The 11,056-nt window shown below is 44.6% G+C and overlaps 2 protein-coding genes across 3 annotated transcripts; one reads left to right on the forward strand and one right to left on the reverse strand.

Moving 5' to 3' along the window:
• Positions 1 to 362: 362 nt before the first annotated feature.
• Positions 363 to 2,016, reverse strand: med7 (mediator complex subunit 7). 2 transcript variants are annotated; one of them, XM_080008598.1, is made up of 2 exons: positions 1,895 to 2,016; positions 363 to 1,214 (listed from the first exon to the last, which is right to left on the reverse strand). In XM_080008598.1, exon 2 carries the CDS (start codon positions 1,203 to 1,205, stop codon positions 441 to 443), a length of 765 nt encoding a protein of 254 aa, XP_079864724.1. In that variant the 5' UTR covers positions 1,206 to 1,214; positions 1,895 to 2,016; the 3' UTR covers positions 363 to 440. The 2 variants fall into 2 exon arrangements, with proteins under 2 accessions (XP_079864724.1, XP_079864725.1); XM_080008599.1 differs by having other exon boundaries at positions 1,917 to 2,012.
• Positions 2,017 to 4,981: 2,965 nt separating this feature from the next.
• itk (IL2 inducible T cell kinase) lies at positions 4,982 to 10,178 on the forward strand (the record flags this gene model as incomplete). The annotated part of the gene is made up of 17 exons (XM_080008196.1): positions 4,982 to 5,119; positions 5,240 to 5,344; positions 5,543 to 5,624; positions 5,754 to 5,879; positions 6,153 to 6,187; positions 6,834 to 6,985; positions 7,076 to 7,144; positions 7,243 to 7,297; positions 7,623 to 7,702; positions 7,943 to 8,079; positions 8,387 to 8,458; positions 8,775 to 8,952; positions 9,059 to 9,275; positions 9,366 to 9,430; positions 9,564 to 9,679; positions 9,762 to 9,919; positions 10,050 to 10,178. The coding sequence occupies 17 exons, from the start codon at positions 4,982 to 4,984 to the stop codon at positions 10,113 to 10,115; spliced, it is 1,851 nt and encodes a 616-aa protein (XP_079864322.1). The 3' UTR covers positions 10,116 to 10,178.
• Positions 10,179 to 11,056: the final 878 nt, after the last annotated feature.

The following is an 11,056-nucleotide window of genomic DNA, read 5'->3' on the forward strand; positions in this document are numbered from 1 at the left end:
ATGAGTTTCTGCATGCTAGGCGCCCAACAGAGGCCTGAAAAGTCCAACTAAATTTCTTGCAGTACTAAGTTGATGACACAATTCAGGAACCTCCTAATTTCCAACAACATGTACTTAAATGATGATATAATAAAATAAAATGTGATAGCACCAGATATGTAATTTCTAATAATTTATGTAGTGGAAATGTTAAACCATTTACAAATTTATTGAATTTGTTTTCAGTGACTGGAACCACATCAATGCAGTGAAATCCATGCCTTCTATAGCTAAATCTATAAAACTTTAAGATACCGTGTTTTCTGTCATTAAATTATGACCAACCCTTTAACATTAGAAAAGACTCAAAGACATAAAGAACAAACGCTTACTATTATATATTTACACTATAAAGAAAGATCCCAATGCTTCAGCACACACCGGGAAAAGAAAAACATGAATCAAGCAATCTCATCAATAATACTGCACATGGCAGCGTCTTTGTCCCATATTTTGTCTCTCTTTAAGGACGACGTACTCGTCTCCTGCTGAGCGGCCATGCAGCTCTCCCCCACCTCCTCTACGTCCACGGGTTCGGTTTTCAGCCTGGGGGGAAGCCCGGAGCAGCCGCTGATGGCACTCGCGGCAGACGACCCGCCCCTCGATCCCTCCCCGACCCCGTTCGGACCCTCCATCTGGGGCAGGTCGTCCGGCAGAGAGGCCAAGCAGCCCTGGATCATCTCCACCACCCTCTCCAGGTGCTTCTGGAACCTCTCCGCCGTCTCCAGCCGCTGCCTCTTCTGCACCTCCATCATCACCCTGAGCGTCTCCCTGGCTTGGTGCGGCCTGTACTCGTTGATCAGGTGGTGCATGTGTACGAACAACAGTTTCAGGTCCTCCAGCTTCTCCTCGCGTTTTAAACTCCCGGGGCTCTTGATCAGGATGTCCAGCAGGTCGAGGAAGTTCACCAGGATGGACATGTTGAGCTTCTTCAGCTCCCGCTTGTGGTCGAACTGCATGGGGTGGAGCCGCTCGATGCCCTGGCTCTCCAGGGGCCGGATGATGAGGTCGTCGCACTGGAACTGATTCCCGAACATCATGTAGCTGTCCCGGATTGGGGGAGGCGGCTTGGGGGCCAGGCCCTTGCGGATGTTTTCATCCGTGTATTCTTTTATGTACTGCAGTGGCGGCGGAGGCAGGGCGCTCACCTGCTGTGGTTCACCCATGGTGGTGACCTGCGAGGGTGAAATAGGGTGCGTCACAGAGGGTTATTATTTAAAGATCGCCGAGCTGAAGTTGGTTTAACTTTCAAATGTGCTCGTAAAGAAATGTCAGACGCCAACAAAAGGGGCATTCGGCCAAGTGAACATTTGTCTTCACAAAGGTCAAACCAAGCGATCTGAATGCTCCCGTCGACAAATGCTACCTAATTACTCACGGGCTCTGTGGGCTCCATGAAGTGTTTGGGATAAATGACGGTAACATTTAACCCACACATTTTCCAACAGTGCTCTACAACGATGAGAACGGAGCGTACCCCCATTTATACACACACACACACACACACACACACACACACACACACACACACACACACTTGAATGAGTTAGCTACATTAGCTTGGTGCTTAGTGAATGAGATTACTGACGTTTATCCTCACTACTAAATGTATATTTATGCAAAGATTCCACTCATACGTTAAATATGTTTTCACACACACACACACACACACACACACACACACACACACACACACACACACACACACACACCATTAAGACACGCCATTAGAGTGGTGGGGAACAGGCAGTGCACAGATAGCATTAGCTAGCAGCTCAAACAGGCGAAGCGAACGTTGAACGTCCCGCATGACTACGCAGCCGGTCAAAGCAGGACGGCAGGGCGCTCAACACACCTCGCGGGTGAATCCAATTCACCTGAAGTGATTCTTTAAGGATCAAATCAACGGCGAAAGCGGCGAATTTGATCGTTGGCGCCGGACATGCAGCAGGAAGCGTCGCGTCTCCTCCTTCTGCCAGTGCTCCCCCACCACCCCCCCTGCAGCGCCACCTACTGAACCGGAGGGCGCAAGCTCAGCGCTGCTGCTGCTGCTTCTTCTTCTTCCTCTTCTTCCTCTTCTTCTGCTTTTCGTTGTACGTCGGAGTGCAACCGTTGACTTCGAAGGCGCACGCCGCCACCTGCTGCACCGGCGCATGCAGAAACGCCACTCCCAACACGTGATGAGGGCGGAGTAAACAGCGTCTGCCTAAACAAACGACGCGGATCGCTTCGTTAACGCTCAATAAATAGAATTATCTAGATCCCGTCGTCGCCTTGCGTCCTTCAAAAAATGGAATGACGGCTTTGTGGGCGCCCATCACCGTTGTTGCCCAGTGCTCCCTCGAGGTTCCATTCTCCCTGATCCTCAGGAGGAGCCGCTCCCGCTCTTCCTCGCACATATTGCATTCCGTCAACATTTTTGAGCGTTTTTTTGCAATGAGGGATCCCGTGCGATCAAAGATTTAACCGATTTAAACTAACTTCTCCCCTCACACCCTGTGCATTTATGGATTTCTGAACATTGTAATAATGTCGGCCCCCTTTGGCCCCCCGTCCCCGCCTTTCCTGCCTTTTCCCTCATCATCCCTTTTTTTTTAATTACTGCTTTTCCTTCCCCTTTACCAAAAGGAATATCCAAAATATCTTTCCTATTGATAGCACTTTTGTCAATTTTATCTGCTCATATATTCCCTTTAACGGCCACATGGGCAGGCACCCAACAAACTCTTATATCCTTTCTTATTCTGTGACGTCTAAAGGGGCTCTGGTGAATTTCTGTTTTTGTCCATCCAAATCCATTCTCCTTAAATCAAGTATACTCCCAGCATTCCTCTAGCACACCCTTGGCTGGGTTGTCATTGCTGCACCCCGTTAAATGGATCCAGTCAGACATCATCTGCTTATCCCTTCTCAAATCTAGCGGGGCCTCTCCCCTGACTCTTCCTGTATTGCGTTGATGGGGGTTTGTTGTTATTATTGCACCAGTACAGATTCTGAGAGCTCCATTTTGTATGATGTTTTGTGCTCCGTATACAGGACATTTAATCTACTACAAGAAGAAGAGGAATCTTTAATTGTCACGCAACGCACCACACGCATACACGCTTTGGATGGTGGCTGGTGGAATGAGGTCTCTGCATTTGACCCATCCTGGCTTGTCCTTCCTCCAGAGGGGCAGCCAGGAGCAGTGGGCAGCATTCGTCGACACGCCCGGGGACCCGGTACCAAGTGTCCATCGCTGGTCAGACGATGATGTGTGCATGTTTTTGGTGGGGGTCCTTACTGACGGTAGGTGGAGGAAACCCCATGTGAGCACAGAGAGAACATGCAAACTCCACACAGAAAGGCTCCTATTTCGGAGATAACCCACCGGAGCACGGTGGCCAACTGCATACTATTAACAAAATCATGATGGTGTGATAAAGCCCACACTAAGGTTTTTGTGATGATATTTTTTTTTTAATCAGTGTTTGTGTTTATTTTTATGTGAAATCTTGTGTTTATGCCACCAATTGCATACACTGCATTTTGTGTGTTTGCGTAACATAGATAATTTAATTTAATTTAATTTTGTATTTAATATCCGTAGTTTTTAACTTTGTTGTGACGTCGCCTGGAACCGAGTGCGGACCCTTTGCAGGGAAATGTTTCAGTTTGAAGTTTGAATTCTAAAAAAAAACATTATTATAAATCTGATTATTAATTCACCATATATTGTTTTTATTATATTATTAAAATACACACACTGAGCACTTTATAGGAACTCTATACATATACTGGGTAGGGAGGGCCTCTATTTGTTTTCAAAACAATTCATCTTGGTATGGATTCCAAACATGTTGGAAACATTCCTTTGAGATTGTGATCCTTGTTGATATGATTGCGAATGTCCCGTTCACATCCCAGAGGTGTTTCACTGGATTCCGATCCGGTGTCATGTTCATGAAACCAATTTGAGATGACTTTTGCTTTGTGACATGGTGCATGATCATGCTGGAAGTAGCCGTCAGAAGATGGGTAAACTGTGGCCATGAAGGGATGCACGGGGTCAGTGTGGCAGTACCGCCTGCCACACGCCACCGGAAGTGCGTTTCCAGGGCCCTCCGGCACAGAGACACAGTCAATGGGGTTGAAAACACACCAGTTATATCGCAGAAAGTGGGCTAGGTGTAACAAGCCTGGAGCAGATGTAAAACATGTCATGACAAGGGCTCTTCTCGCGTATGTGTGCGGATGGGGGTTTTAGCTGTTGCTCATTGATTCCTGGCTGCTTAAACCACACCACCCCCACACCACAGTATGCAAATAGGCTTTGGCATTCAAGTGATGATTGATTGGTATCAATGTACTTCCTATGAAAAATGCAAAGTATTAAAAGAAAAACTTGTCATATCCAATGCCCTCATATAACAGAGCCTAGAATTATGGTATTAAGTGCTACTGAGCCTTAATTTTCCTGCAGATCAGCGCTCATGCATATCCCGATTAGAACTAATAACTCACTGATGAGCAATCCTAAATCAGCAGTTTGATAGCTCCAGTCCCACCGCCCCGGGATATCGATATTTGTTTTGAGATGTACAGTGGAAAAAACGAGTAAAAGTTGAAAGTCACCGAAACTGATAGTACAGATATAATATAAGTACCAATACTTGAAAAACACACATAAGTACATTAAAACAGTACTTAATTACATGCCACCACTGTTTAATTGCACAGTGTATCGCGCATCTGTGTGTACTACTGTGCATCTGTCACCGTGCATGTCTCAGCCCTGCTTCCAGGATGTGGTTCAGCCGCTGGAACAGCTCACACAGGAAACGCAAACAGAAACCCAAGTCTCTCTTTTTCGGAGGCATTCATCTCAGAGCTCTCTGTAGTCCTTGGGGGACAGCAAACACACATTTTCTCCCGTTCACCCTGTTGCGGAACGCTGTCTACCATGTATCCCAGGGTTATCCTGAAGGGGACGATGATCAAAAAGTCCCAGCAGAAGAGGAGGACGTCTCCCTGCAACTACAAGGAGAGGTTTTTCGTCTTGGACACGCAGGAGTTGAAGTACTCCGAACGCCGCCCGGGAGTGAGTACAGTAGGCCTGCGGACCCTCTTTGGGACCTCCTTTTGGGAAACTTTTTCGTTTTTGTCGCAAAAATAAAACGCAGTCCAATAAATGCTCTTTTTTTTCTCCCCGCCTCGCCAGAAAAAGCCCACGCTTAAAGGTTGTATTCTGCTGTCGAGAATTAGGTGTGTGGAGATTGTGTGCAGTGATGTCCCCATACCGTGCCACTATAAGTATCCTTTCCAGGTAAACACACATACACACACACACACACACACACACACACACACACACACACACACACACACACACACACACACACACACACACACAAACACACACGCACGCACAAACATGCGCGCAAGCGCGCACACGCACGGTGAGCATTTTATGCACTAAAACATAAAATAAACATAACTGTTTATCCCAAAAACATCCCCCCAGGTATTCCATGACAGCTATTACCTGTACATCTTCGCTCCGGATAATGACGTTCGCCTGAAGTGGGTTCGAGCGCTCAAAGAGGGTGAGTTCCTCTGGTAAATACATTTTTAAAAGGTGTAAAAAAAAAAACAATAGTAAAAATAAAGGTCATCATTTGTCAATAATTAGTGGTGTCGTATCTGAGTTGATTCTGATTTTATTTGTTCTACAGAGACAAAGTATAACCAACTGGTTGTGAAATACCATCCAAACTTCTGGATGGGCGGCAGATGGAGATGCTGCCAACAGACGGAGAAGCTGGCGGCAGGCTGTCAGGAATATTGCCCAGAGGGCTACGGTGTGTGCTCCCACAGATGTGCTATCATGTTGTTTATCGTTGTTTTATTACTCGCCTCAACGGGAGTATTATTCTGACATCGGGGGGGTATAACAACACACAGCAGCGGAAAGCAGAGCTGCAGGGCTTTCCGATGCTTTTAATGCCATTTCTCGTTTTGTTTTGTCGTCCGCCGCGATGGAAAAAGCCCCTGAAGTGCAGCGTGAAATGCATTCTGTGTCAATGATAAGCACGTCAACTCCTGCACTTCCATTCTTTTCTGTCGCTTCAAAGGTTCAGTGGCTCTTCCCAAAACACCAGAACTGCAGGTATGCCTTTCTCTAAAATATTACACAACTTCTAGTTGAACTTCCATACAAACAAGTGGAAATCCTCAGTAAATGCTTGACCTACGGTGCGCTATGTGGTGTTAAAATGCGCTTGTTCTTTCTTTCATTCTTTCTTTCTTTCTTTCTTTCTTTCTTTCTTTCTCTTTCTTTCATTCTTCCTTCATTATTTCTGGCTTTCCCTTTTCTTTCCTCCTTTATTTTTTCTTTCTTTCTCTCTCTCCCTCTCTCTCTCTCTCTCTCTCTCTCTCTCATCTTTCTTGCTTCCTTTCTTTTTCCTTTCCTCATCCTATCCTCTATTCTACCTTCATTCTTCCTTTCTGTCTTTCTCCCCTCCGTCTTGCTTTTCTTCCCTTCCTTTTTTTTCTTTCCCTCTTCCTCCATCATTATCTCTTGCTTCCTTTCCCCTCCACCGTGCTTTCCTCCTTTCGTTCTCTCTGTCTTTCTTTCATTCTTTCTTTCTCTTTCAAGAGTATCAACAACGTTTCTGATGAAAGCACCCATGACGTTCACATTGCTCTGGTTTCTTCTTAAATAGTTTCAGTCATATACCACAACACGTTTATTAATCCCTCGGGGTTAATGCAGAAATATTATTTTTCGGGGAATATTCTTTCTCTCCTGACAGTGGAGCTCCTATGACCCGGGGCAGAGGCTGGTGATGGCTCTCCGGGACTACGCGCCCATCGGAGCCTCCGACCTGCCTCTCGAGAAAGACCAGGAATATGTCCTGATGGACAGCTCCCACCCGGAGTGGTGGACCGTGCGAGACGTCAGGGGGTAAAATGGGAACGCTGTCCTCCGCTTATCGCTCATGTTGAAATTGTTCCTCACTTCCTACACACCGCGTGTCCTCTCGTCTCTTATAAGGAAAACCGGCTTCGTCCCCAGGACCTGCCTCCTCGAAAAGACTGCCAGCACAAACATTGACAGATTCGAGTGGGTGACTCCTTTAATGTTACGGTTATTGTCCCAGTGTCCTCCCTACTCTCTTAAGAACTGTTTACTTTGAATGGGGATGATTTGTTGTTTTGCAGATGGTACAACAAAGACATAACCAGGGCACAAGCGGAGGACCTGCTGATGTCAGAGGTAAAAGCCTGCAGCACATTTTGCAAGCCAGGGTAAATAGTTTGCAAACCGTCGGTACCTGTGCTGCTTTGGTTTATTGTGTCACTGATGCAAATTTGACCTTTGAATAACGTATCCAAAAACACAGAGGAATGTGAGAATGAAACAATATGAAGCCGTTTTTCCGAAACCACCACTTCCTTCCATAGACACTTTGTTCTTTGCTTTGCCGTTAGACGCTCAAAGGGAAATGGCAGGGTTGACTGAGAACGAACATGATGTCGCTCCCAAAATGCATTAATACAACCCCGTTCGTTTGGATTTTTCTTTTAACTGCAAATTCTAGGGGAAAGAAGGTGCGTTCATGGTGCGTGACTCGAGACACGCAGGCGTCTACACAGTGTCCGTCTTCACCAAAGCACCGGGGTAATCAGAAGTTGTTTTTTTTTTTGTGTGATACTGTATGTGTGATATTTGAAACAGCGTGTTGTTGGTTTCAGATGCAATTTATTTCCCAAACCAACCTGCCGGTGTGCTGACTCACTGAAATGAAATGGAAATTATTTGGATTATGTTCATACACTATGGCTCTTTACATTCGGTGCATTTATATGTGATGTGAAGGATCGTACACCTGCCATAGACCCTCCTATCATCCCTGTTTAGGTCCAATGGAGAGAAGAATCCCAGGGTGAAACATTATCATATCAGAGAAACAAAGGGAAGCGGGTTTTATTTGGCAGAGAGATACCTGTTCCTCACTATTCCAGAGCTCATCAACTACCATCAACACAACGCTGCAGGTAACTCAGCAAACTGCCTGTGAGAATAGCTCAAACAGGAATGCTGATGATGTGTGTGTGTACGACCAAAACTTGCATTCACATTTGTTATGATGATTTAAGAGATTATTGCACAATACAGATTCTTTTTTTTTTTTATTACTTGTTTTTCTTCTTCTGGATTTGTTTTTGCAGACTCTGATAATGTGGTTGTCTGTGTGTGGGCATGCACTGAATGTACAGTATATACTGTATAAATAAATTGTATATGTGGTATGGGTTTGTAGTGTATTTGCATGATTATTTCTGTGTTTTGTTAAATTCACAGGTCTGATCACGCGTCTAAGAAAACCCGTATCCCAGAGAGACCTTTCACAAAATCCTTACATACACACAGAAGGTAAGTTGTGTCATTCCTTCAATTGGTTCACACCAGGGTGAGAGTAAGCAGTTTTTCTTTGATAATGTTACCATTTAATATGATTATTTAAAATAAGCACATTGCTTTTATCCACATCCTCAAAGGTTTATAGTTACATGAATTCAATAATCCCATTAGTTGCTTATTCCCGTCTAGGGTCAAGGACCTATACTGTTTATTTTGCCTTTGGCATATTTATTTTGATATCAGGTCCACTAGTCGTGTTGGTCCCTTTTCATTTCACCCCCTTTTGCAGATTTGTGGGTAATGTCGTTTCCCGCTCTGTTGCGTCTAGACGCTGTGGACCAGTGGGAGGTGAACCGCGAGGAGCTGATCCTGGGGAAGGAGGTCGGCAGTGGCCAGTTCGGGCTGGTGCTCGAAGGACGGTGGAGAGGCAGAAAGGTGGCAGTGAAGATGGGCATAGAAGGAGCCATGTCAGAGGAGGAGTTCAAAGAAGAGGCTCGGATCATGACGTAAATACACATCCTGTCGGCCACCAGCATAGGAAATTGGAGCGGTCATCAAATTTAAGTTGTGTGATTTGGGTCGGTCAATGCCTGCGCGTGTGCTTGGTCACAGGAGGTTGTTCCACTCCAAGCTGGTCCAGCTCTACGGCGTGTGCACCCAGTGCTCCCCCATGTGTTTGGTGTGTGAGTTCATGGAGAACGGCTGCCTGTCAGATTACCTTCGAGCCTGGAAAGGACATCTGTCTTCAAAGACCCTGCTGACCATGTGTCTGGACGTCAGCGAGGGGATGGCATACCTGGAGAGTTCTAATTTCATCCACAGAGATTTGGTATTCCAGTTTAAGTCAAAATGCGTGTAACACAGTTCTATACTGGAGCTTTCCTAACTCCTGTTTTGGCATACTCTTTCTTTCCTGCAGGCTGCTAGAAACTGTCTTGTTTCAAAGAACAATGAAGTGAAAGTGGCTGACTTTGGGATGGCGAGGTATGGGTCTCACATCAGACACGATGGTTTTATCACCATGTTGTGGTGCTATAAATGCAGTTGGCCTCGAAATAAAAAAAAACTGCTAAAATATTTGAAAAACCTTCATATGCATCGTGTGCATCCGCTGCAGATTTGTTCTTGATGACGAGTACAAGAGCCTGCACAGCAAGTTCCCCGTCAAGTGGTCGGCTCCGGAGGTGATCCGATTCTGCAAGTTCAGCAGCAAGTCCGACGTCTGGTCGTTCGGTAGGCTCGCCTGCGCGGCGTCTGTCTTCCCCTATTTGTCTTCAGGGTTCAATGTATCGTTTGTAATGGTTCCCTGTCTCAGGCGTGCTCATGTGGGAGGTTTACAACGAGGGCCGGATCCCCCACGAGCACAGCACTAACACTGAGGTGATCGAGTCCCTGAACAAAGGCCTGAGGTTACTGAAGCCACGCCTGGCCACGGAAACCCTCTACCTGCTGATGGAATGGTGCTGGAAAGAGGTATGATAAATGATAATAAGAACCCAGGTGTCCCCTGTATTTAAAACAGGGGACGCATGATTACGTTAACAGAATGCCTGAATCTGATTTTACCATCGAGTGTGTGACTTGTGCGTTTTCTCCTTCCCAGATACCAGAAGATCGCCCTTCATTTGCTCTTCTGTTGCATCAGCTGGCCTCCCTCTCAGACCCATGAAGATAAATATATATAAATAAACACAGTATAGAGAAACAATATACTGTATACTGTGTGTGTGTATGTGTGTGTGTGTGTGTGTATGTATGTATATATATATGCATATATAAAATGTTGATATATATATATATAAATGTTAATGTTTGAGCCACTTTTATTTCCAAACATTGGCATTTCTGTCATTCTTTTCATTCTCAATTTTTAACCCCCTTGCCAATACCTTTCTCTGAAATAATGACTTCAGAAAATGCATTCATCTTGATTTTATTTATTTATTTATTTATTGTTAATTTGTTGTTTACTTGTAATGTAAATATAGTGTACTCAGTTCTACTTTGTGCCATTAATTAAAAGTTGTTTTGATATCCTGCGGTTTGTCAGTTAAGTAATAATTAGGTAAAACTGTGTTACAACGAGGCGTTTGGACTACTCAGTTTAAGAAAAATAATTGATTCAATCATGAATGTTCATTAATGTGTATTGTCAGAGTGTTACTGAATTTCAATTTTTGTATTGTTATTTTTAAATGTTTTTTAAATTCCTTAACCCATTGGCAACAACATTCTCTTAAATAATCAATTATTATAGTAATATGTTGTATTATAGCAGATGATATAATAGTATGTAGTAGATTATAGTATACTAGGTTTCTAAGGAAGATGATTAGGGGCACATTCAATAAAAACAACATTATTATTATTATTATTGTTGTTGTTGTTGTTGTTGTTGTTATTATAACTATAACAATTCTGACTTTACTCAGCATTCTCACTTAAATCCCTCAATTCAGAATTCATAACCACGAGATCTGAGGCAGGATTCGAGAAGAATTCTGAAGAGAAAAATAATAATTCCGAATTTGCTCGAAAAATCCCGAGTTGAATCTCCGATTCGTTTAAGATTCGTCCGTTTTGAGGGGGGGGGGGGGGGGGGGGGGATCC

Source organism: Zeus faber (genome assembly GCF_960531495.2).
Source record: "Zeus faber genome assembly, chromosome: 10".
NCBI lineage: Eukaryota > Metazoa > Chordata > Actinopteri > Zeiformes > Zeidae > Zeus > Zeus faber.

Coding starts and splice junctions, on each gene's coding strand:
- med7 (XM_080008598.1), bottom strand. CDS start 1,205: ATGGGTGAACCACAGCAGGTGAGCGCCCTGCCTCCGCCGCCACTGCAG.